The sequence below is a fragment of the Nerophis lumbriciformis genome, linkage group LG14, assembly GCF_033978685.3.
Source record: "Nerophis lumbriciformis linkage group LG14, RoL_Nlum_v2.1, whole genome shotgun sequence".
NCBI classification, from domain to species: Eukaryota; Metazoa; Chordata; class Actinopteri; order Syngnathiformes; family Syngnathidae; genus Nerophis; species Nerophis lumbriciformis.
The window spans coordinates 44862846-44889723 of record NC_084561.2 but is presented as its reverse complement, the minus strand read 5'-3'; the positions used below and the strand labels follow the sequence as shown (position 1 = coordinate 44889723).

Here is a 26878-nt window from a genome sequence, read left to right as displayed (position 1 = left end):
GTAGTTTCCTGTTGTGAGTTGCCTAACTAGTAGTAGTTTCATGATGTGAGTTGCCTAACTAGTAGTAGTTTCATGATGTGAGTTACCTAACTAGTAGTAGTTTCATGATGTGAGTTGCCTAACTAGTAGTAGTTTCATGTTGTAAGTTGCCCAACTAATAGTAGTTTCATGTTGTGAGTTGCCTACTAGTAGTAGTTTCATGTTGTTAGTTCCCTAACTAGTGGTAGTTTCATGTTGTGAGTTGCCAAACTAGTAGTAGTTTTAATGTTGTAAGTTCCCTAACTAGTAGTAGTTTCATGTTGTGAGTTGCCTATCTAGTAGTAGTTTCTTGTTGTAATTTGCCTAACTAGCAGTAGTTTAATGTCCTGATTTTCCTAACTAGTAGTAGTTTCATGTTGTGAGTTCCCTAACTAGTGGTAGTTTCATGTTGTGAGTTGCCAAACTAGTAGTAGTTTTAATGTTGTAAGTTCCCTAGCTAGTAGTAGTTTCATGATGTGAGTTGCCTATCTAGTAGTAGTTTCATGTTGTAATTTGCCTAACTAGTAGTAGTTTAATGTCCTGATTTTCCTAACCAGTAGTAGTTTCATGTTGTGTGTTGACTAACTAGTAGTAATTCCATGTTGTGAGTTGCATAACTAGTAGTAATTTCATGTCCTGAGTTTCCTAACTAGTAGTAGTTTCATGTTGTGAGTTGCCTATCTAGTAGTAGTTTCATGTTGTGATTTGCCTAACTAGTAGTAGTTTAATGTTGTGTGTTGCCCAACTAGTAGTAGTTTCATGTTGTGAGTTGCCTAACTAGTAGTAGTTTCCTGTTGTGAGTTGCCTATATAGTAGTAGTTTCATGATGTGAGTTGCCTAACTAGTAGTATTTTCATGATGTGAGTTACCTAACTAGTAGTAGTTTCATCATGTGAGTTGCCTAACTAGTAGTAGTTTCTTGTTGTAATTTGCTTAACTAGCAGTAGTTTAATGTCCTGATTTTCCTAACTAGTAGTAGTTTCATGTTGTGAGTTCCCTAACTAGTGGTAGTTTCATGTTGTGAGTTGCCAAACTAGTAGTAGTTTTAATGTTGCAAGTTCCCTAACTAGTAGTAGTTTCATGTTGTGAGTTGCCAAACTAGTAGTAGTTTTAATGTTGCAAGTTCCCTAACTAGTAGTAGTTTCATGTTGTGAGTTGCCTATTTAGTAGTAGTTTCTTGTTGTAATTTGCTTAACTAGCAGTAGTTTAATGTCCTGATTTTCCTAGCTAGTAGTAGTTTTAATGTTGTAAGTTCCCTAGCTAGTAGTAGTTTCATGTTGTGAGTTGCCTATCCAGTAGTAGTTTCATGTTGTAATTTGCCTAACTAGTAGTAGTTTAATGTCCTGATTTTCCTAACTAGTAGTAATTCCATGCTGTGAGTTGCATAACTAGTAGTAATTTCATGTCCTGAGTTGCCTAACTAGTAGTAGTTTCATGTTGTGAGTTGCCTATCTAGTTATAGTAGCATGTTGTGAGTTGTAGTAGTTTCATGTCGTGATTTGCCTAACTAGTAGTAGTTTAATGCTGTGTGTTGCCCAATTAGTAGTAGTTTCATGTTGTGATTTGCCTAACTAGTAGTAGTTTAATGCTGTGTGTTGCCCAACTAGTAGTAGTTTCATGTTGTGAGTTGCCAAACTAGTAGTAGTTTTAATGTTGTAAGTTCCCTAGCTAGTAGTAGTTTCATGTTGTGAGTTGCCTATCCAGTAGTAGTTTAATGTCCTGATTTTCCTAACTAGTAGTAATTCCATGTTGCTAGTTGCATAACTAGTAGTAATTTCATGTCCTGAGTTGCCTAACTAGTAGTAGTTTCATGTTGTGAGTTGCCTATCTAGTTATAGTTGCACGTTGTGAGTTGCCTATCTAGTAGTAGTTTCATGTTGTGATTTGCCTAACTAGCAGTAGTTTAATGCTGTGTGTTGCCCAACTAGTAGTAGTTTCATGTTGTGAGTTGCCTAACTAGTAGTAGTTTTCTGTTGTGAGTTGCCTATATAGTAGTAGTTTCATGATGTGAGTTGCCTAACTAGTAGTAGTTTCATGATGTGAGTTACCTAACTAGTAGTAATTTCATGATGTGAGTTGCCTAACTAGTAGTAGTTTCATGTTGTAAGTTGCCCAACTAATAGTAGTTTCATGTTGTGAGTTGTCTACTAGTAGTAGTTTCATGTTGTTAGTTCCCTAAATGGTAGTTTCATGTTGTGAGTTGCCAAACTAGTAGTAGTTTTAATGTTGTAAGTTCCCTAACTAGTAGTAGTTTCATGTTGTAAGTTGCCGATCTAGAAATAGTTTCTTGTTGTAATTTGCCTAACTAGCAGTAGTTTAATGTCCTGATTTTCCTAACTAGTAGTAGTTTCATGTTGTGAGTTCCCTAACTAGTGGTAGTTTCTTGTTGTGAGTTGCCAAACTAGTAGTAGTTTTAATGTTGTAAGTTCCCTAGCTAGTAGTAGTTTCATGTTGTGAGTTGCCTATCTAGTAGGAGCTTCATGTTGTAATTTGCCTAACTAGTAGTAGATTAATGTCCTGATTTTCCTAACTAGTAGTAGTTTCATTTTGTGTGTTGACTAACTAGTAGTAATTCCATGTTGTGAGTTGCATAACTAGTAGTAGTTTCATGTTGGGATTTGCCTAACTAGTAGTAGTTTAATGCTGTGTGTTGCCCAACTAGTAGTAGTTTCATGTTGTGAGTTGCCTAACTAGTAGTAGTTTCCTGTTGTGAGTTGCCTATATAGTAGTAGTTTCATGATGTGAGTTGCCTAACTAGTAGTAGTTTCATGATGTGAGTTACCTAACTAGTAGTAGTTTCATGATGTGAGTTGCCTAACTAGTAGTAGTTTCATGTTGTAAGTTGCCCAACTAATAGTAGTTTCATGTTGTGAGTTGCCTACTAGTAGTAGTTTCATGTTGTTAGTTCCCTAACTAGTGGTAGTTTCATGTTGTGAGTTGCCAAACTAGTAGTAGTTTTAATGTTGTAAGTTCCCTAACTAGTAGTAGTTTCATGTTGTGAGTTGCCTATCTAGTAGTAGTTTCTTGTTGTAATTTGCCTAACTAGCAGTAGTTTAATGGCCTGATTTTCCTAACTAGTAGTAGTTTCATGTTGTGAGTTCCCTAACTAGTGGTAGTTTCATGTTGTGAGTTGCCAAACTAGTAGTAGTTTTAATGTTGTAAGTTCCCTAGCTAGTAGTAGTTTCATGATGTGAGTTGCCTATCTAGTAGTAGTTTCATGTTGTAATTTGCCTAACTAGTAGTAGTTTAATGTCCTGATTTTCCTAACCAGTAGTAGTTTCATGTTGTGTGTTGACTAACTAGTAGTAATTCCGTGTTGTGAGTTGCATAACTAGTAGTAATTTCATGTCCTGAGTTTCCTAACTAGTAGTAGTTTCATGTTGTGAGTTGCCTATCTAGTAGTAGTTTCATGTTGTGATTTGCCTAACTAGTAGTAGTTTAATGTTGTGTGTTGCCCAACTAGTAGTAGGTTCATGTTGTGAGTTGCCTAACTAGTAGTAGTTTCCTGTTGTGAGTTGCCTATATAGTAGTAGTTTCATGATGTGAGTTGCCTAACTAGTAGTAGTTTCATGATGTGAGTTACCTAACTAGTAGTAGTTTCATGATGTGAGTTGCCTAACTAGTAGTAGTTTCTTGTTGTAATGTGCTTAACTAGCAGTAGTTTAATGTCCTGATTTTCCTAACTAGTAGTAGTTTCATGTTGTGAGTTCCCTAACTAGTGGTAGTTTCATGTTGTGAGTTGCCAAACTAGTAATAGTTTTAATGTTGCAAGTTCCCTAACTAGTAGTAGTTTCATGTTGTGAGTTGCCAAACTAGTAGTAGTTTTAATGTTGCAAGTTCCCTAACTAGTAGTAGTTTCATGTTGTGAGTTGCCAAACTAGTAGTAGTTTTAATGTTGCAAGTTCCCTAACTAGTAGTAGTTTCATGTTGTGAGTTGCCTATTTAGTAGTAGTTTCTTGTTGTAATTTGCTTAACTAGCAGTAGTTTAATGTCCTGATTTTCCTAGCTAGTAGTAGTTTTAATGTTGTAAGTTCCCTAGCTAGTAGTAGTTTCATGTTGTCAGTTGCCTATCCAGTAGTAGTTTCATGTTGTAATTTGCCTAACTAGTAGTAGTTTAATGTCCTGATTTTCCTAGCTAGTAGTAATTCCATGCTGTGAGTTGCATAACTAGTAGTAATTTCATGTCCTGAGTTGCCTAACTAGTAGTAGTTTCATGTTGTGAGTTGCCTATCTAGTTATAGTAGCATGTTGTGAGTTGTAGTAGTTTCATGTTGTGATTTGCCTAACTAGTAGTAGTTTAATGCTGTGTGTTGCCCAACTAGTAGTAGTTTCATGTTGTGAGATGCCTAACTAGTAGTAGTTTCATGATGTGAGTTGCCTAACTAGTAGTAGTTGCATGATGTGAGTTGCCTAACTAGTAGTAGTGTCATGTTGTGAGTTGCCTAGTAGGTAAACAACAGGTGAACTGTGGTTTTGAGGCTCACATACTTTAGCAATGAGATAGTGGTGAGTGACTTATCAGGCGGTTGCGCTGGTATGGCCACGTCATCATTGTTTTTAATCCCCAGTAGACACGGCCCACAGGTCCGTGTCCGTGGCTGGATGTATTCGTCCAGGACCTTAAAGAATGGAACATGACTCCGGCACAAACACAACACCTTGCCCACAATAGACCCAAATGTAGAGTCCTGGTTGCCCCGGTTGGCTCTACATGCCTTGAGGTGCAAGAGGACTATGGAAAGAAAAGGTAAGTGTCCTACCGATGTCTTCCAGGAACATGACCTGTCCTGTGGTTGTTTTCAGGGTATTCTGAGTAGGAAGTCCCTTCTCCCGCAGGAAGTTCATGGCGTAAGTCTGCACCTCGACAACGGCGGGCTTCTTACTGTCCTTGGAGTTCATAATCTTCAGCACAAACTGCCCTCCTTCCTCAGTCACCACGTGAAGGTTCTGGTCTTCCCAGGCGGGCAGAAAGCGGACTTCAGAGGCAGTCAGGTTGTAGCGTTTCTTCACGAGTTCTGCGGCCTGGGACTGGCTGAGGTTGGGAGTGTTGCTCTTCACCGACATGTTGCTGTCAAGAACACACAAGAAAGAAGACAGGGTATAATACCTGGACTCAGCCCAGGTGCGCCTAATTATGGACGCACTTCTTGTTTGGCGTGTGGAATGTGGCAAGTCTCGTCCTCTTCACAAGCAGAGCCCCCTGGGGCGCTGGGGCTCTGATGGCAAGCAGAAACTTGAGGGCTCTCGGTTGGAATTCAGCTTTTGCCAGCCTGATCACTGCCATTGTGTCCTTGGGCAAGACACCGTACCCACTTTGCTCCCAGTGTCACCCACACTGGTGTAAACGTAGACTGCAAAGTACTTGGAGTCAAAGAAACATGACTCACTGAGCGGCTGTTACGAAATATGAAAAAACATGTCTGAGTGTGGACAACCCTGCCCTAGAGGTTCTTTCCTTCTGGTGCAAACAATCAAACTTCAACAGTCTAAAACAAACCTGGGCAAATGAAGCTTTTCAATCTGGCCCGCCGGACATTCCCAAATCATTTTTTTAGATCTTTAAGATGGAAACTGTTGCCATTATGATGGGCACTCATGTTTCTAATGACCGTAAGTCTTCAACCAGGCCCGGCCCTAACCAATCTGGTTAGGGCCGGGCACGGGTAGATTTTGCGCTGTGTGCAGGCGCCAAGTCCTGTTGGAACTTGAAATCTCCATCTCCATAGAGCAGGTCAGCAGCAGGAAGCATGAAGTGCTCTAAAACTTGCTGGTAGACGGCTGCATTGATCCTGGATCTCAGGAAACAGAGTGGACCGACACCAGCAGATGACATGGCACCCCAAACCATCACTGATGGTGGAAACTTTACACTAGACTTCAGGCAACGTGGATCCTGTGCCTCTCCTGTCTTCCTCCAGACTCTGGGACCTCGATTTCCAAAGGAAATGCAAAATTTGCATGGTTGGGTGATGGTTTGGGGTGCCATGTCATCTGCTGGTGTCGGTCCACTCTGTTTCCTGAGATCCAGGGTCAACGCAGCCGTCTACCAGCAAGTTTTAGAGCACTTCATGCTTCCTGCTGCTGACCTGCTCTATGGAGATGGAGATTTCAAGTTCCAACAGGACTTGGCGCCTGCACACAGCGCAAAATCTACCCGTGCCTGGTTTACGGACCATGGTATTTCTGTTCTAAATTGGCCCGCCAACTCCCCTGACCTTAGCCCCATAGAAAATCTGTGGGGTATTGTGAAAAGGAAGATGCAGAATGCCAGACCCAAAAACGCAGAAAAGTTGAAGGCCACTATCAAAGCAACCTGGGCTCTCATAACACCTGAGCAGTGCCAGAAACTCATGGACTCCATGCCACGCCGCATTAACGCAGTAATTGAGGCAAAAGGAGCTCCAACCAAGTATTGAGTATTGTACATGCTCATATTTTTCATTTTCATACTTTTCAGTTGGCTAACATTTCTAAAAATCCCTTTTTTGTATTAGCCTTAAGTAATATTCTAATTTTGTGACACACGGAATTTTGGATTTTCATTTGTTGCCACTTCAAATCATCAAAATGAAATGAAATAAACATTTGAATGCATCAGTCTGTGTGCAATGAATAAATATAATGTACAAGTTACACCTTTTGAATGCAATTACTGAAATAAATCAAGTTTTTCAAAATATTCTAATTTACTGGCTTTTACCTGTACTCACAAGAAACCGAATAGCTTTGTCTTTGACCTTTTTTTTTTTACTTAAAGAAAGCAAATTAACAATCAGAATAGTTAACAAGATTTTTAAAAAATATGAATAAATAAATGAATGCAAAAAATAAAAAATGAATATATGAAATACAATATTTTTTACATACATATTGCTTAATTAACATTAATGATGTGCACTTTAACAACTAGGCTTACAACTATACCTAATATATAAAGGGGTGGAAAAGTGACTATTACCTGCAGAGCAAACATTAGCTAACCAGAAGGCAATAACAATGTAAACAAAAAACACCTGCTTAAAAGATCTAATACAAATGTCCCTGAGGAATGTAAGGTGGGAGTACTGTAATTACCTAACGTTACATTATTATTTTCCATAACAATTTAGCCCCCTCCACAATATTAACCCGACGTTAAAACAGAACTAGCTATTTATTGATTAGCAATTGCCGAATCATGTAACATTAGCTTAATGCTAAAAAGCCAGGTTACTATCACATTCTGTAACAGACAAATAATTTCATGTAGGCTAACGTTACCTACCTGCTACCTCTTGTCTTTTTCTCGTTTCTCCTCCTCTTCTTTTCTCTTATTTCTTCCCTGGGCACCTGACAGTTTTGGCCGTTTTGACATCTTGTGTTGATTTTTTGATGTGGTGACGTCCAAAAAGAGTCATGATACGGGAAGGGAGGGGGCGCACCGTGCCGTAACAAATAATATTTCTGTTGTATAGGCTTTACTTTGCATTTTAATTAACGTGGGATTATTTTTTGTATTCAGAAATAATAGTACCAACTTTTTTTTTCTTTTTTCTCCAACATTTGTGGCACTGGCGTGGCGCCCCCTGATGGACGGCGCCCTTAGCATTTGCCTATACGGCCTATGCCACGGGCCGGCCCTGTCTTCAACTATACTAAGTCTTTCCATGCTTGGAATCTGGGCTTTTGCATGATATACTAGTTACTATGTTACTAGTTACTAATCAGCACCTCCAAGTCCGAGTCCATGGTTCTTTCCCGGAAAAGGGTGGAGTGCCATCTCCGGGTTGGGGAGGAGACCCTGCCCCAAGTGGAGGAGTTCAAGTACCTCGGAGTCTTGTTCACGAGTGGGGGAAGAGTGGATGGTGAGATCGACAGGCGGATCGGTGCGGCGTCTTCAGTAATGCGGACGCTGTATCGATCCGTTGTGGTGAAGAAGGAGCTGAGCCGGAAGGCAAAGCTCTCGATTTACCGGTCGATCTACGTTCCCATCCTCACCTATGGTCATGAGCTTTGGGTCATGACCGAAAGGACAAGATCACGGGTACAAGCGGCCGAAATGAGTTTCCTCCGCCGAGTGGACTAGTTACTATTGTAATCTAATTAGTTACTATGGTCATCTAATTAGTTACTATGATCATCTAAGTCACAGCAGCTCAGACGAGGCACCAAGCAGTGTGGGTGGGGAGCGTTTCCACAGAGTGTTTCCAGAGCGAGCCTGAAAATGCAGGTGTCAGGGACAGACGCGGAAGGAGATTTTCACAACAAAGTTCTAAAGCTTAGTGATGTATCAGATACATCAGATTGTATAGGTGGAGTTTTTTTTACCATTCGCGTTCATATTTTGCTGTGTTTGTTGCATTTTTGTTGCATTTCGCTTGATTGTAAAATATGTCGATCGAGAGGGGGTGTGACGTTAATATGTTGTCAATATTCAGTGTTTTATCGTCCATAGTTAATATTGTAAATCCCACATTCTTTATTTTCATGTACATTCTGGGCAGAGGTGGGTAGAGTAGCCAGAAATTGTACTCAAGTAAGAGTACTGTTACTTTAGAGATTTATTACTCAAGTAAAAGTAAGGAGTAGTCACCCAATTATTTACTTGAGTAAAAGTAAAAAGTATGTTGTGAAAAAACTACTCAAGTACTGAGTAACATACAGCCACATATCATATATATATATATATATATATATATATATATATATATATATATGGCAGTGTGTCGCGCCTCACCAAGGAGCAGCGAGAATACCAAGAAGCGCATATGCCAACTTTTCAAAGAGAACGGCCTACGGATCACGATTGAAGCCAACAAGCAAACCGTCAACTTTCTTGACGTCACTTTCAACCTGAGAAATAACAGCTACCAACCATTCACGAAACCCAACACAACACTCCAATACGTGCACCATGACAGCAACCACCCACCCACCACCACGAAAAGAATACCTACCGGAATCAATAAAAGGCTATCGATGCTGTCATCTAGCAAAGCTGAATTTGACCAAGCAACCCCCCCCGTACCAAAAAGCCCTTGATGAAAGCGGATACAATTTCACCCTCACCTATGAACCCACGCCAGGAAACCAGCCAAAAAAGAACAGAAAACGGAACGACATCATCTGGTACAACCCCCCATACAGCAAAAACGTCTCAACGAACATTGGACACAAATTCCTCAATCTGATTGACAAACACTTTCCCAAAGACAACATCCTAAGAAAAGTATTCAACAAGAACAACATTAAATTGAGCTACAGCTGCATGAACAATATACGACAAATCATCTCAAACCACAACAAAACAATTGCAAATGAGCCGTCGGCCCTCAGACAGAGCGACTCCAAAACCAACAAAGGATGTAATTGTCGAAAGAAACCTGATTGCCCCCTCAACGGGGGGTGCTTACAAACATCAGTTGTCTACCAATCTAAGGTAATACGCAAGGACATTAACACATCCGACACATGTAGGATTAACCGAGGGAGAATTCAAAACCAGATGGAACAATCACAAGGCTTCTTTCAGGAACAAAAACCTGCGAAATACCACAGAACTCAGCAAACACATTTGGGACCTCAAAGACAATAATGTTGAATATTCAATAACATGGCAAATTCTTGCATCCAGCACACCTTACAATAGTGGTAATAAAAGATGCAACCTATGCTTGAAAGAGAAACTGTTTATTATTTACCGTCCAGACCTGTCATCCCTCAACAAGCGCAGCGAAATTGTAACAGCATGCCGCCATAGACGGAAACACCTCCTAGGTAACACATGAGCCAATCACCACGCCCCTAGGCCAGCCTGTACCCACCCACTCTGTGCCCTATATAAACCATGGTATGCGAATGCTCCCATTAAAATCTCCTGATGATTGAGGGTACCCCCCCTCATGAAACAGGCCTGTAGAGATGAAATAGTCTTGTGATTTTTTTCCCACACATACATATATATATATATATATATATATATATATATATATATATATATATATATATATACACACATATATATATACATACATTGATATATACAGTATATAATTTATATTTATTTATTTTGCTGTTTTTGTTTACATGTTAAAGGTGTTTTAATGAATATACATGCATGTTTAACACATATAGATTCCTTTCTTTCATGAAGACAAGAATATAAGTTGGTGTATTACCTGATTCTGATGACTTGCATTGATTGTAATCAGACAGTAGTGATGATAGCGTCCACGTTTTCAAATGGAGGAGAAGAAAAGTTCCTCCTTTCTGTCTAATACCACATGAAAGTGGTTGGTTTTTGGCATCTTATTTGTCCAGCTTCCATATTTGTTTTTATACACTTTACAAGAAATACATTGGCGGCAAACTCTGTAGCTTGCTAGCTTGTTTGCGCTGGCTTTCGGAGACTCTTGTTTTGAAAGCGCAGGCGCGATGGAGCGGCACTTTTATTGTGAAGACAGGAACTGTGCAGTCAGTCTTTAGGCTTTTGACGGGATGTACGGTTGAAATAAAAAAGTATCTTTTTTCCTTCACACTTTTGATTGATTGATTGGAACTTTTATCAGTAGATTGCACAGTACAGTACATATTCCGTACAATTGACCACTAAATGGTAACACACCAATAAGTTTTTCAACTTGTTTAAGTCAGGTCATGTGACCGCCTGGCTCTGTTTGATTGGTCCAACGTCACCAGTGACTGCATCTGATTGGTGGAACGAAGTGAAACGTCACCAGTAAGGCAGGCACTTTGAAGGTCTGTCAGACAGACCAAAACAAACAAAGCGTGCATTAACAGATCGATAAAAATTAGTAGCGAGTAGCGAGCTGAATGTAGATAAAAGTAGCGGAGTAAAAGTAGCGTTCCTTCTCTATAAATATACTTAAGTAAAAGTAAAAGTATGTTGCATTAAAACTACTCTTAGAAGTACAATTTATCCCAAAAGTTACTCAAGTAGATGTAACGGAGTAAATGTAGCGCGTTACTACCCACCTCTGATTCTGGGCATACTTGCCAACCCTCCCGGATTTTCCCGGGAGACTCCCGAAATTCAGCGCCTCTCCCGAAAACCTCCCGGGACAAATTTTCTCCCGAAAATCTCCCGAAATTCAGGCGGAGCTGGAGGCCACGCCCCCTCCAGCTCCATGCGGACCTGAGTCCGCTTTCCCACGATATAAACAGCGTGCCTGCCCAAACACGTTATAACTGTAGAATGATGGAGGGCGAGTTCTTGGTTTCTTATGTGGGTTTATTGTTAGGCAGTTTCATTAACGTCCTCCCAGCGCGGTAACAACACACAACAACAGCAGTCATGTTTTTGTCTACCGTAAAGCAGTTCGTCTGCCGTAAACAGCAATGTTGTGACACTCTTAAACAGGACAATACTGCCATCTATAACATCAATAACATGTACGGCTTTTTGAGAGTGAGTGCAGTGCACAACTGCGCACACAACAAGGAGACGAAGCAGAAGAACGAGGAAGATACAGCCACGGCGACATTGACGACGAGTAAGATGAAGAAATACGCTTTGTTGCACCTTTCCTGCCTGAGTCCGGCGATTAGTTGCAAATCTTGCTTTATGGATTGCTTGCACACAGCCAATCCAACACAAAACAAACTAGTCCCCTCCCGCACTCACGCTACCGCTCCCTCTCTTCTCTCGCCCACACACTCACTGACGTCACTCACCTCACATGCTCACCTATTAAAGGGCCACACCCACACATACGCTACTCTCATAACAGCTTGTAAGTTCCAAGCCGCAGCTGCGATTGGACCTGGGTAGCCTCCGGGAAGAAGTAGTGGACTACCAAGTGCTTGGCACTGAAGATCTTCCTCAGGAAGCAAAGATTGACCGGTTTTGGGCCATGCTAGGGAGAGATGGAAGATTCCAGACTCTAATGCATTTGATGAAAGCACTTTTGTGCGTGCCACACATCAATGCATCATCAGAGAGGGTGTTCAGCATGGTTAGAAAAATAGTGACAGAGAATAGAACAAGGATGGACAATTCAACCCTTAACTCAACAATGAGTAGATGAGTGTTATGTGCGTGTATATGTGTAAATAAATTAACACTGAAATTCAAGTATTTCTTTTATTTATATATACATATATATAATAAAATTAATATATATATATATATATATATATATATATATATATATATATATATATATATATATATAGCTAGAATTCACTGAAAGTCAAGTATTTCTTATATATATATATATATATATATATATATATATATATATATATATATATATATATATATATATATATATATATATATATATATATATATATATATATATATATATATATGAAATACTTGACTTGGTGAATTCTAGCTGTAAATATACTCCTCTGAAACTAATGAAACTAATAGTAGTTTCATGTTGTGAGTTGTCTACTAGTAGTAGTTTCATGTTGTTAGTTCCCTAACTAGTGGTAGTTTCATGTTGTGAGTTACCAAACTAGTAGTAGTTTAATGTTGTGTGTTGCCCAACTAGTAGTAGTTTCATGTTGTGAGTTGCCTAACTAGTAGTAGTTTCCTGTTGTGAGTTGCCTATATAGTAGTAGTTTCATGATGTGAGTTGCCTAACTAGTAGTAGTTTCATGATGTGAGTTACCTAACTAGTAGTAGTTTCATGATGTGAGTTGCCTAACTAGTAGTAGTTTCATGTTGTAAGTAGCCCAACTAATAGTAGTTTCATGTTGTGAGTTGTCTACTAGTAGTAGTTTCATGTTGTTAGTTCCCTAACTAGTGGTAGTTTCATGTTGTGAGCTGCCAAACTAGTAGTAGTTTTAATGTTGTAAGTTCCCTAGCTAGTAGTAGTAGTTTCATGTTGTGAGTTGCCTATCCAGTAGTAGTTTCATGTTGTAATTGGCCTAACTAGTAGTAGTTTAATGTCCTGATTTTCCTAACTAGCAGTAGTTTCATGTTGTGAGTTTCCTAACTAGTTGTAGTTTCATGTTGTGAGTTGCCTATCTAGTAGTAGTTTCATGTTGTGATTTGCCTAACTAGTAGTAGTTTAATGCTGTGTGTTGCCCAACTAGTTGTAGTTTCATGTTGTGTGTTGCCTAACTAGTAGTTGTTTCCTGTTGTGAGTTTCCTAACTAGTAGTAGTTTCATGATGTGAGTTGCCTAACTAGTAGTAGTTTCATGATGTGAGTTACCTAACTAGTAGTAGTTTCATGATGTGAGTTGCCTAACTAGTAGTGGTTTCATGTTGTGAGTTGCCCAACTAATAGTAGTTTCATGTTGTTAGTTCCCTAACTAGTGGTAGTTTCATGTTGTGAGTTACCAAACTAGTAGTAGTTTAATGTTGTGTGTTGCCCAACTAGTAGTAGTTTCATGTTGTGAGTTGCCTAACTAGTAGTAGTTTCCTGTTGTGAGTTGCCTAACTAGTAGTAGTTTCCTGTTGTGAGTTGCCTATATAGTAGTAGTTTCATGATGTGAGTTGCAATTTATGTAACGGCGTAAATGTAGCGCGTTACTACCCACCTCTGATTCTGGGCATACTTGCCAACCCTCCCGGATTTTCCCGGGAGACTCCCGAAATTCAGCGCCTCTCCCGAAAACCTCCCCTCTTAACCACGCTCCCGCCCCAACCACACCCCCGCCCCACCCCCGACCACGCCCACCCCACCCCCCTCCCCCCACCTCCCGAAATCGGAGGTCTCAAGGTTGGCAAGTATGATTCTGGGTGTCTCATTCAGTAAAAAAACCCTTAAATTCCATTCCGTTTTTTTAAGGCGGTCTGTGATAAAGTTTTAGCATTCAATCAGACATTATTGTGAGGTTTTGTATTAGTGTTCCTAAAAATCAGATATACCGGCCCCCCCAGACACATTTTTTCTCTAAATTTGGCCCCTCGAGTCAAAATAATTGCCCAGGCCTGGTCTAAAACACACATTATGAAGAGACAGCTATTTTGTTTACTTCTCAAAACTATTACAAAAGTGAGTAATTCATTATTATTACTAGGGTATGTTATTTGTACAAAGTTGTGCCAACAATGAAGAGCTAAATCAGCAATCATCACTACAAAAAACCACACAAATGTAAAAACAAATTGAAAAGTCAACTCACCGCGGTATGTTTGTGTTCAAGCAGGATCTGGACTGACCTGCTGATCCAGAAAGATCCCTGTAGTCACGTCTGGCATCGCCCACAAGGTGTGTGCTGCACCACACTTCAAAGCATGGCCCGCACAACTTGATTTTTACTGTACAAATGTTAAAGGAGCCAGAAATGGTACTGTAACACTGAAGTCCTCTCCCCCTCCTCCTGACTGAGGAACTTTAAACTTCCACTGCCTCTTACTAGGGGTTGAGGTCTGGGACCATAATAGCTGAATAGACAAGCCTTTTGTCAATAACAAATCTCTAACCAACACAAATCACACAGAAATGAGGCTATTTTCAGGAAGACGTACGCCATGCCTGCGTACAATATCACAACAAAAGGCAATCATATGGATATTGTCAGTACTATCAGAAAACAAAGACTAAAACCAACAGGTGAAAATAAGTATAGCATGCTTAGCAGCCTAATGCAGTGTTTTTCAACCTTTTCTGAGCCGAGGCACATTTTTTTTCATTGGAAAAAACCCAGAGGCACACCACCAGCAGAAAATATAAAAAAAATAAAACTCAGCAGCCGATATTGACAATAAAAAGTCGTTCTCGCAATTTTGGATATGAATTCAAACCAAGTTTAGGAGGAGATCTTGCCCCAAGTGGAGGAGTTCAAGTACCTCAGAGTCTTGCTCACGAGTGAGGGAAGAGTGGATGGTGAGATCGACAGGCGGATCGGTGCGGCGTCTTCAGTAATGCCATACTTGCCAACCTTGAGACCTCCGATTTCGGGAGGTGGGGGGAGGGGGAGGGGTGGGCGTGGTCGGGGGTGGGGCGGGTGCGTGGTTAGGGGCGTGGTTATGAGGGGAGGAGTATATTTACAGCTAGAATTCACCAAGTCAACTATTTCATATATATATATCTAACAAATACTTGACTTTCAGTGAATTCTAGCTATATATATTCCTTTATTTTATTATATATATATACAGGTAAAAGCCAGTAAATTAGAATATTTTGAAAAACTTGATTTATTTCAGTAATTGCATTCAAAAGGTGTAACTTGTACATTATATTTATTCATTGCACACAGACTGATGCATTCAAATGTTTATTTCATTTAATTTTGATGATTTGAAGTGGCAACAAATGAAAATCCAAAATTCCGTGTGTCACAAAATTAGAATATTACTTAAGGCTAATACAAAAAAGGGATTTTTAGAAATGTTGGCCAACTGAAAAGTATGAAAATGAAAAATATGAGCATGTACAATACTCAATACTTGGTTGGAGCTCCTTTTGCCTCAATTACTGCGTTAATGCGGCGTGGCATGGAGTCGATGAGTTTCTGGCACTGCTCAGGTGTTATGAGAGCCCAGGTTGCTCTGATAGTGGCCTTCAACTCTTCTGCGTTTTTGGCTCTGGCATTCTGCATCTTCCTTTTCACAATACCCCACAGATTTTCTATGGGGCTAAGGTCAGGGGAGTTGGCGGGCCAATTTAGAACACAAATACCATGGTCCGTAAACCAGGCACGGGTAGATTTTGCGCTGTGTGCAGGCGCCAAGTCCTGTTGGAACTTGAAATCTCCATCTCCATAGAGCAGGTCAGCAGCAGGAAGCATGAAGTGCTCTAAAACTTGCTGGTAGACGGCTGCGTTGACCCTGGATCTCAGGAAACAGAGTGGACCGACACCAGCAGATGACATGGCACCCCAAACCATCACCCAACCATGCAAATTTTGCATTTCCTTTGGAAATCGAGGTCCCAGAGTCTGGAGGAAGACAGGAGAGGCACAGGATCCACGTTGCCTGAAGTCTAGTGTAAAGTTTCCACCATCAGTGATGGTTTGGGGTGCCATGTCATCTGCTGGTGTCGGTCCACTCTGTTTCCTGAGATCCAGGGTCAACGCAGCCGTCTACCAGCAAGTTTTAGAGCACTTCATGCTTCCTGCTGCTGACCTGCTCTATGGAGATGGAGATTTCAAGTTCCAACAGGACTTGGCGCCTGCACACAGCGCAAAATCTACCCGTGCCTGGTTTACGGACCATGGTATTTCTGTTCTAAATTGGCCCGCCAACTCCCCTGACCTTAGCCCCATAGAAAATCTGTGGGGTATTGTGAAAAGGAAGATGCAGAATGCCAGACCCAAAAACGCAGAAGAGTTGAAGGCCACTATCAGAGCAACCTGGGCTCTCATAACACCTGAGCAGTGCCAGAAACTCATCGACTCCATGCCACGCCGCATTAACGCAGTAATTGAGGCAAAAGGAGCTCCAACCAAGTATTGAGTATTGTACATGCTCATATTTTTCATTTTCATACTTTTCAGTTGGCCAACATTTCTAAAAATCCCTTTTTTGTATTAGCCTTAAGTAATATTTTAATTTTGTGACACACGGAATTTTGGATTTTCATTTGTTGCCACTTCAAATCATCAAAATTAAATGAAATAAACATTTGAATGCATCAGTCTGTGTGCAATGAATAAATATAATGTACAAGTTACACCTTTTGAATGCAATTACTGAAATAAATCAAGTTTTTCAAAATATTCTAATTTACTGGCTTTTACCTGTATATGTATATATTAATAAAAGAAATACTTGAATTTCAGTGTTCATTTATTTACACATATACACACACATAACACTCATCTACTCATTGTTGAGTTAAGGGTTGAATTGTCCATCCTTGTTCTATTCTCTGTCACTATTTTTCTAACCATGCTGAACACCCTCTCTGATGATGCATTGATGTGTGGCACGCACAAAAGTGCTTTCATCAAATGCATTCGAGTCTGGAATCTTCCATCTCTCCCTAGCATGGCCCAAAACCGGTCAATCTTTGCTTCCTGAGGAAGATCTTCAGTGCCAAGCACTTGGTAGTCCACTACTTCTTCCCGGAGGCTATCCAGGTCCAATCGCAGCTGCGGCTTGGAACTTACAAGCTGTTATGAGAGTAGCGTATGTGTGGGTGTGGCCCTTTAATAGGTGAGCATGTGAGGTGAGTGACGTCAGTGAGTGTGTGGGCGAGAGAAGAGAGGGAGCGGTAGCGTGAGTGCGGGCGGGGACTAGTTTGTTTTGTGTTGGATTGGCTGTCTGCAAGCAATCAATAAAGCAAGATTTGCAACTAATCGCCGGACTCAGGCAGGAAAGGTGCAACAAAGCGTATTTCTTCATCTTACTCGTCGTCGGCGTCGCCACGGCTGTATCTTCCTCGTTCTTCTGCTTCGTCTCCTTGTTGTGTGCGCAGTTGTGCACTGCACTCTCTAAAAGCCGTATATGTTATTGATGTTATAGATGGCAGTATTGTCCTGTTTAAGAGTGTCACAACATTGCTGTTTACGGCAGACGAACTGCTTTACGGTAGACAAAAACGTGACTGCTGTTGTTGTGTGTTGTTACCGCGCTGGGAGGACGTTAATGAAACTGCCTAACAATAAACCCACATAAGAAACCAAGAACTCGCCCTCCATCATTCTACAGTTATAACGTGATTGGGCAGGGACACTGTTTATATCGTGGGAAAGCGGACTCAGGTCCGCATGGAGCTGGAGGGGGCGTGGCCTCCAGCTCCGCCTGAATTTCGGGAGATTTTCGGGAGAAAATTTGTCCCGGGAGATTTTTCGGGAGAGGCGCTGAATTTCGGGAGTCTCCCGGAAAATCCGGGAGGGTTGGCAAGTATGGTAATGCGGACGCTGTATCGATCCGTTGTGGTGAAGAAGGAGCTGAGCCGGAAGGCAAAGCTCTCAATTTACCGGTCGATCTACGTTCCCATCCTCACCTATGGTCATGAGCTTTGGGTTATGACCGAAAGGACAAGATCACGGGTACAAGCGGCCCAAATGAGTTTCCTCCACCGGGTGGCGGGGCTCTCCCTTAGAGATAGGGTGAGAAGCTCTGTCATCCGGGAGGAGCTCAAAGTAAAGCCGCTACTCCTCCACATGGAGAGGAGTCAGATGAGGTGGTTCGGGCATCTGGTCAGGATGCCACCCGAACGCCTCCCTAGGGAGGTGTTTGGGGCACGTCTGACCGGTAGGAGGCCACGGGGAAGACCCAGGACTCTTTGGGAGGACTATGTCTCCCGGCTGGCCTGGGAACGACTCGGGATCCCCCGGGAGGAGCTGGACCAAGTGGCTGGGGAGAGGGAAGTCTGGGCTTCTCTGCTTAGGCTGCTGCCCCCGCGACCCGACCTCGGATAAGCGGAAGAAAATGAATGGATGGATGGAATTCAAACCATAACCAAGCATGCATCACTATAGCTCTTGTCTCAAAGTAGGTGTACTGTCACCACCTTTCACATCGTGCCGCAACTTATTTTGAAGTTTTTGGTGTTTTCCTGTGTGTAGTGTTTTAGTTCTTACCTTGCGCTCCTATTTTTGGTGGCTTTTCCTGTTTTGTTGGTATTTTCCTGTAGCAGTTTCATGTCTTCCTTGAGCGATATACCCCGCACCTGCTTTGTTTTCACAATCAAGACTATGTAAGTTGTTACTATACTTCTTTGCGGGGACATTGTTGATTGCCATGTCATGTACGGATGCACTTTGTAGACGCTGTCTGCTCCACACGCTGTAAGTCTTTGCTGTCGTCCAGCATTTTGTTTTTGTTGACTTTGCAGCCAGTTCAGTTTTAGTTTCATTTTGCATAGCCAACCCTAAGCTTCAATGGCTTTTCTTAGCGGCACTCGCCTTTTGTTTAATTTTGGTTCTAGCGTTAGACACCTTTTTACCTGCACACTGCCTCCCGCTGTCGTCTGCATATCGTGACCATGAGACACCATGTTGACATCCATCCATCCATCCATCCATCCATCTTCTTCCGCTTATCCGAGGTCGGGTCGCGGGGGCAGCAGCCTAAGCAGGGAAGCCCAGACTTCCCTCTCCCCAGCCACTTCGTCCAGCTCCTCCCGGGGGATCCCGAGGCGTTCCCAGGCCAGCTGGGAGACATAGTCTTCCCAACGTGTCCTGGGTCTTCCTCGTGGCCTCCTACCGGTCGGACGTGCCCTAAACACCTCCCTAGGGAGGCGTTCGGGTGGCATCCTGACCAGATGCCCGAACCACCTCATCTGGCTCCTCTCCATGTGGAGGAGCAGCGGCTTTACTTTGAGCTCTCCCCGGATGACAGAGCTTCTCACCCTATCTCTAAGGGAGAGACCCGCCACTTGGCGGAGGAAACTCATTTCGGCCGCTTGTACCCGTGATCTTGTCCTTTCGGTCATAACCCAAAGCTCATGACCATAGGTGAGGATGGGAACGTAGATCGACCGGTAAATTGAGAGCTTTGCCTTCCGGCTCAGCTCCTTCTTCACCACAACGGATCGATACAGCGTCCACATTACTGAAGACGCCGCACCGATCCGCCTGTCGATCTCACGATCCACTCTTCCCTCACTCGCGAACAAGACTCCGAGGTACTTGAACTCCTCCACTTGGGGCAAGGTCTCCTCCCCAACCCGGAGATGGCACTCCACCCTTTTCCGGGCGAGAACCATGGACTCGGACTTGGAGGTGCTGATTCTCATCCCAGTCGCTTCACACTCGGCTGCGAACCGATCCAGTGAGAGCTGAAGATCCTGGCTAGATGAAGCCATCAGGACCACATCATCCGCAAAAAGCAGAGACCTAATCCTGCAGCCACCAAACCGAATCCCCTCAATGCCTTGACTGCGCCTAGAAATTCTGTCCATAAAAGTTATGAACAGAATCGGTGACAAAAGGCAGCCTTGGCGGAGTCCAACCCTCACTGGAAACGTGTCCGACTTACTGCCGGCAATGCGAACCAAGCTCTGACACTGATCATACAGGGAGTGGACCGCCACAATCAGACAGTCCGAAACCCCATATTCTCTGAGCACTCCCCACAGGACTTCCCGAGGGACACGGTCGAATGCCTTCTCCAAGTCCACAAAGCACATGTAGACTGGTTGGGCAAACTCCCATGCACCCTCAAGGACCCTGCCGAGAGTATAGAGCTGGTCCACAGTTCCACGACCAGGACGAAAACCACACTGTTCCTCCTGAATCCGAGGTTCGACTATCCGGCGTAGCCTCCTCTCCAGTACACCTGAATAGACCTTACCGGGAAGGCTGAGGAGTGTGATCCCACGATAGTTAGAACACACCCTCCGATTCCCCTTCTTAAAGAGAGGAACCACCACCCCGGTCTGCCAATCCAAAGGTACTGCCCCCGATGTCCACGCGATGCTGCAGAGTCTTGTCAACCAAGACAGCCCCACAGCATCCAGAGCTTTAAGGAACTCCGGACGGATCTCATCCACCCCCGGGGCCTTGCCACCGAGGAGCTTTTTAACTACCTCAGCAACCTCAGCCCCAAAAATAGGAGAGCCCACCACAGACTCCCCAGGCACTGCTTCCTCATAGGAAGACGTGTTGGTGGGATTGAGGAGGTCTTCGAAGTATTCCCTCCACCGATCCACAACTTCCGCAGTCGAAGTCAGCAGAACACCATCCGCACCATACACGGTGTTGGTAGTGCACTGCTTCCCCTTCCTGAGGCGGCGGATATGTTGACATATACAAAGCAATTATCTACCTGCTGCCACCTACTGATACGGAAGAGTATTACATGGTTACTCTGCCGATCTCTAGACAGTGCAGACACTCAACAACAGCACATTTGCGGGTTATAATTACTGGTTTGCAAAAAATATTTTTAACCCAATTAGGTGAAGTAACATAATCTATATAAAAAAAACATTTTTCTTTAAAAAGGCTGTTTAGTTGTCAGAATTATACTGTAAAGTAAAACCACCATTTTTAATTTGCATTTAAAAATAAATGTAAATGAAAATAAATAAATAGTCATTTTACAGGAAAAAAAATTAAATGTTACTCAAACATCTGCTTGACCGATGGAATCAAAGCAAGTTATCCATCAAAATGTAAATAATCTCTGAAGTCACACGACTGAACATAATCAGAATATATACAACATAAATGATACCTATTTGATGCATTAATTGTTCCATGGAACAAAATTAAATAAAAATTAATTAATAAAAAAATAATATTACTTTTACATATTTATCCATCCATCCATTTTCTACCGCTTATTCCCTTTGGGGTCGCGGGGGGCGCTGGAGCCTATCTCAGCTACAATCGGGCGGAAGGCGGGGTACACCCTGGACAAGTCGCCACCTCATCGCAGGGCCAACACAGATAGACAGACAACATTCACACTCACATCCACACACTAGGGCCAATTTTATGATTATTTTAATTATTATTATTACAACTATTATTCATTTAATTAGTTTTATTTTTGTTTATATTCTCACCATCCTGGCAAGGGTAAAAATAACTATAAGTTATTTTACTAATACGTTTATCTTGAAAACAAATATGCAGCATACTCTACCATCATATCTTTATGATTCAAATATCAACCACTATGTTATAAAGTCGGAGATAATTGCACAAACATAACACAAATACACACAGTGATAGAAAGAGTTGTGCCATTTATGTAAAATATAACAGCACAGTGAATTTAACAATATCCAACAACATAATCAGAATATATACAACATAAATGATCAGGGCCGGCCCGTGGCATAGGCCGTATAGGCAAATGCTAAGGGCGCCGTCCATCAGGGGGCGCCACGCCAGTGCCACAAATGTTGGAGAAAAAAAAGAAAAAAAAAAGTTGGTAATATTATTTCTAAATACAAAAAATAATCCCACGTTAATTAAAATGCAAAGTAAAGCCTATTTAATATAAATATTATTTGTTACAACATTCCCCCCCCCCCCCCCCCTCTCCTCCTCCCCCCGCACGGTGGGCCCCTCCCTTCCCGTATCATGACTCTTTTTGGACGTCACCACATCAAAAAATCAACACAAGATGTCAAAACGGCCAAAACTGTCAGGTGCCCAGGGAAGAAAAAAGAGAAAAGAAGAGGAGGAGAAACGAGAAAAGACAGAGATAGCAGGTAGGTAACGTTAGCCTACATGAAATTATTTGTCTGTTACAGAATGTGATAGTAACCTGGCTTTTTAGCATTAAGCTAATGTTACATGATTCGGCAATTGCTAATCAATAAATAGCTAGTTCTGTTTTAACGTCGGGTTAATATTGTGGAGGGGGCTAAATTGTTATGGAAAATAATAATGTAACGTTAGGTAATTACAGTACTCCCACCTTACATTCCTCAGGGACATTTCTTTCTTTCTTTAGTTTATTTGGAACATGAACACACTTACATCATAATACATCACACAATTTCATATCATTTCATTTGACATCATGCCCGAAAAGGAGTAGGAAGAAGCAAAGCTTATTTAATCCTACCCCTTTCCCACTTCAAAGCGTTTACAAATATATAGAATCATTTACTGACCTTTTTATATAATAAAATAACATCTATGAATTAGTATACAACAGTTTTGTAATATGTAATTAATGAATTAATTCAGTCATTATTAACATACTGAGATGAAGAATATCTTATTTTCAATAAGGTTGAAAGTATTTCTCATAATTCTTCTTCTTTGTACTCTGTAAGCACTATTATTTTGAACAACCTCTTAAACTGGATCATATCAGTACAATTTTTAACTTCTTTACTTAATCCATTCCATCATTTAATTCCACATACTGATATGCTAAAAGTTCTAAGTGTTGTACGTGCATATAAATGTTTGTATTAGATCTTTTAAGCAGGTGTTTTTTGTTTACATTGTTATTGCCTTCTGGTTAGCTAATGTTTGCCCTGCAGGTAATCGTCACTTTTCCACCCCTTTATATATTAGGTATAGTTGTAAGTAAAAAAAAAAAAAAGTCAAAGACAAAGCTATTCGGGTTCTTGTGAGTATATACACTTCACTGCCGATGTGGGGGGGCGCCACCTAAAATCTTGCCTAGGGCGCCAGATTGGTTAGGGCCGGGCCTGTAAATGATACCTATTTGATATGGAACAAAATTAAATAAAAATTAATTAATAAAAAAATAATATTACTTTTACATATTTATTATTATTTTAATTATTATTATTACAACTATTATTCATTTAATTAGTTTTATTTTTGTTTATATTCTCACCATCCTGGCAAGTGTAAAAATAACTAACACTCTATTTAAAGAATATATATATATATATATATATATATATATATATATATATATATATATATATATATATATATATATATATATATATTCTTTATATATGTTTTCTGGAAGTACAATGGTTGTGTAACTCACTAGATGGATGAATAAAATACATTAGAGAAAAATAGATTGTTTATATCTTAGCATCACGTGACATCTAGTGGCCATGTGTGAAAGTTGTAGAGAAGAAAATGTTCAAATGTTGCATTTTCATTCGAGACTCATTATTAACACCTATTGTTGTAAAATCTTAATAAATTAAAAAGTAAAAATATTGTTAAATTCAAATGTTGTTGTATGACCAATGACTGTAACGGTGCGTTTGTGTGTTTTAACACATTTCTCCACTATTTGGGGAATACACACTTGTACACTTGAGGTGTGCCTATATTTAAAATAATCGCAGCCATTTATTAAAAAAAATAAAATAAAAACATTTAAAAAATGAACAATAGTGTGACAGTGACTTACACTTGCATCACATCTCATAAACTTGACAACACATTGTGTACAATATTTACCACAATGGTAAAAGAAGTCATATTTTAGGTTCATTTAATAGTTAAAACACATTTAAATAATAGATGCCATATTCCAATATATGACTCATTATCTACACTAAATGCAGTTTTTTCTACTTATATCATCTCCATAGCTTGTGTATACCAGTCTGTATGTATTATGTGTGCATACCAGTCAGTATTTATTATGTGTGTATACCAGTCAGTATGTATTATGTGTGTATACCAGTCAGTATGTATTATGTGTGTATACCAGTCAGTATGTATTATGTGTATACCAGTCAGTATTTATTATGTGTGTATACCAGTCAGTATGTATTATGTGTGTATACCAGTCAGTATGTATTATGTGTATACCAGTCATTATTTATTATGTGTGTATACCAGTCAGTATTTATTATGTGTGTATACCAGTCAGTATTTATTATGTGTGTATACCAGTCAGTATTTATTATGTGTGTATACCAGTCAGTATGTATTATGTGTGTGTATACCAGTCAGTATTTATTATGTGTGTATACCAGTCAGTATGTATTATGTGTGTGTATACCAGTCAGTATGTATTATGTGTGTATACCAGTCAGTATGTATTATGTGTGTATACCAGTCAGTATGTATTATGTGTGTATACCAGTCAGTATGTATTATGTGTGTATACCAGTCAGTATTTATCATGTGTGTATACCAGCCGGTATGTATTATGTGTGTATACCAGTCAGTATGTATTATGTGTGTATCCATCCATCCATTTTCTACCGCTTGTCCCTTTTGGGGTCGCGGGGGGTGCTGGCGCCTATCTCAGCTGTATTCGGGCGGAAGGCGGGGTACACCCTGGACAAGTCGCCACCTCATCGCAGGGCCAACACAGATAGACAGACAACATTCACACTCTCATTCACACACTAGTGTATACCAGTCAGTATTTATTATGTGTGTATACCAGTCAGTATTTATTATGTGTGTATACCAGTCAGTATGTATTATGTGTGTATACCAGTCAGTATGTATTATGTGTGTATACCAGTCAGTATGTATTATGTGTGTATACCAGTAAGTATTTTATATGTGTGTATACCAGTCAGTATGTATTATGTGTGTATACCAGTAAGTATTTTATATGTGTGTATACCAGTCAGTATGTATTATGTGTGTGTATACCAGTCAGTATGAGTTGGACTATCAACATCTATCCATTTTTTTTATATATTACTCTTAGAAATGCATTTTACTTTTTGATTAAATGTTACTAAATTGCTTTTGGTTGTGATTTTTATTCAAATGCAAAAATGTTGCCAACAGAGTATTTTATTTGTATTGTTTTTGTCATGTCTGTGTGATCAGGTTTTATTTTTGGACTTTTTGTGCAGTTTTGTTTTGTCACCATCGTTACCCATTAGTTTCACCTGTCATGTCACGCACCTGTTTTGAGTCACGCACCTGTTGTTAATCATGTCCATAAGTATTTAAGTTCATTCATTTTCTGTTGTTCGTCCTGACGACCTCACACCACATTTATGCTCTGTCCATTCCTCTAAGATCCTGCTTCATGTCCCTTGTCAAAGTAAGTTTTGGTTCCATGTTTATAGTCTTTTTGTTTTTCGTAGTTTGTTCTCCGCCACTGTGCGCGCTTTCATTTATTCCTTTTTTTTGATAATAATAAATCATGAACCTTAATTCCCGTCTCGCCCGTGCCAACTTTCCGTTGCATCCTGGGAAAGCAAACTCCCAAGATCAAGTCGTGACAGTTTTATTGAACTTGGACATTTAAAAGCTTACATTCCAATTGCAATGTCAAAATATACAAAGAATATTACCGCATTTGAAAGGGTATACTTCAGTGTAGACACATTATTAATTAATTGATTTTTGAGCAATCTCAATAAATTAGAAAGTAAAAATATTGTTCTATTTTTGTGTTTTTGAATTTTTTATTTTTTATAAAGCTGTATTTATAATATGCAACATTTACATACAAGCAAATAAATAATAATAATCAAAACAAGTACAAAAACAGTACAAAACAGCGCCATTGATTGATTGATTGAAACTTGTATTAGTAGATTGCACAGTACAGTACATATTCCGTACAATTGACCACTAAATGGTAACACCCCAATAAGTTTTTCAACTTGTTTAAGTCGGGGTCCACTTAAATTAATTCATGATACAGATATATACTATCAGATATATACTATCATCATAATACAGTCATCACACAAGTTAATCATCAGAGTATATACATTGAATTATTTACATTATTTACAATCCGGGGTGTGGGATGTGGAGGGGGGTGAGGGGGTGGGGGGGTTAGGTTTGGTTGATATCAGCACTTCAGTCATCAACAATTGCATCATCAGAGAAATGGATATTGGAACAGTGTAGGACTGACTTGGTAGGATATGTACAGCAAGTATGTGGACATAGAGAGAGAGCGATCAGAAAGCATAAGAACAAGTATCTACATTTGATTATTTACATTTGAGTATTTACAATCCGGGGAGGTGGGATGTGGAAGGGAGGGTGTTAGTTCAGGGTTGTAGTTGCCTGGAGGTGTTCTTTAGTGCGCTTTTGAAGGAGGATAGAGATGCCCTTTCTTTTACACCTGTTGGGAGTGCATTCCATATTGATGTGGCATAGAAGGAGAATGAGTTAAGACCTTTGTTAGATCAGAATCTGGGTTTAACGTGGTTAGTGGAGCTTCCTCTGGTGTTGTGGTTATGGCGGTCATTTACGTTAAGGAAGTAGTTTGACATGTACTTCGGTATCAGGGAGGTGTAGTGGATTTTATAGACTAGGCCAGCGTTTCTCAAAGTGTGGGGCGCGCCCCACTGGTGGGGAATAGAGACATGACAGGTGGGGCGCGAGGAACGGGAGGAAATGTCACTTTGAATTTTTTTATTTATTATTATATTCTTAGATTTTTTTTTTTTTTACTATGCTTTCATTTTCTATACACACTGTAAATCACTTTGTGATTCTGTCTATGAAATCCGCTATATACATAAATGGAAATTACCGGTACTTATTTTTACTGTAGGCTTTAAATTTCTCGGTAGAAGCGAAAGTTTGACAGACATAGCAACAGTACCTGTCTTGCCAAATGCATAGCTCCTCCTTTTTTTTTGCAAAGATTGCAAA

The 26878-nt window shown here is 40.4% G+C and overlaps 1 protein-coding gene across 2 annotated transcripts in view; it reads right to left on the bottom strand.

The window, feature by feature from the left end:
* LOC133616733 (hydroxylysine kinase-like) overlaps positions 1–14117 on the bottom strand; it is a 38221-nt gene extending 24104 nt beyond the window's left edge. Inside the window, exons 1-2 of one of the 2 annotated variants that reach the window (XM_061976314.1) lie at positions 14102–14117; positions 4779–5086 (exon numbers count right to left, since the gene is read on the bottom strand). In XM_061976314.1, the coding sequence (XP_061832298.1) occupies positions 4779–5082 (304 nt within the window). In that variant the 5' untranslated portion in view covers positions 5083–5086; positions 14102–14117. Of the gene's footprint in view, positions 1–4778; positions 5087–5162; positions 5618–14101 lie in introns of those variants that run through there. The other variant, XM_061976313.1, reaches the window with a different exon arrangement.
* Between the last annotated feature and the right edge of the window lie 12761 nt (positions 14118–26878).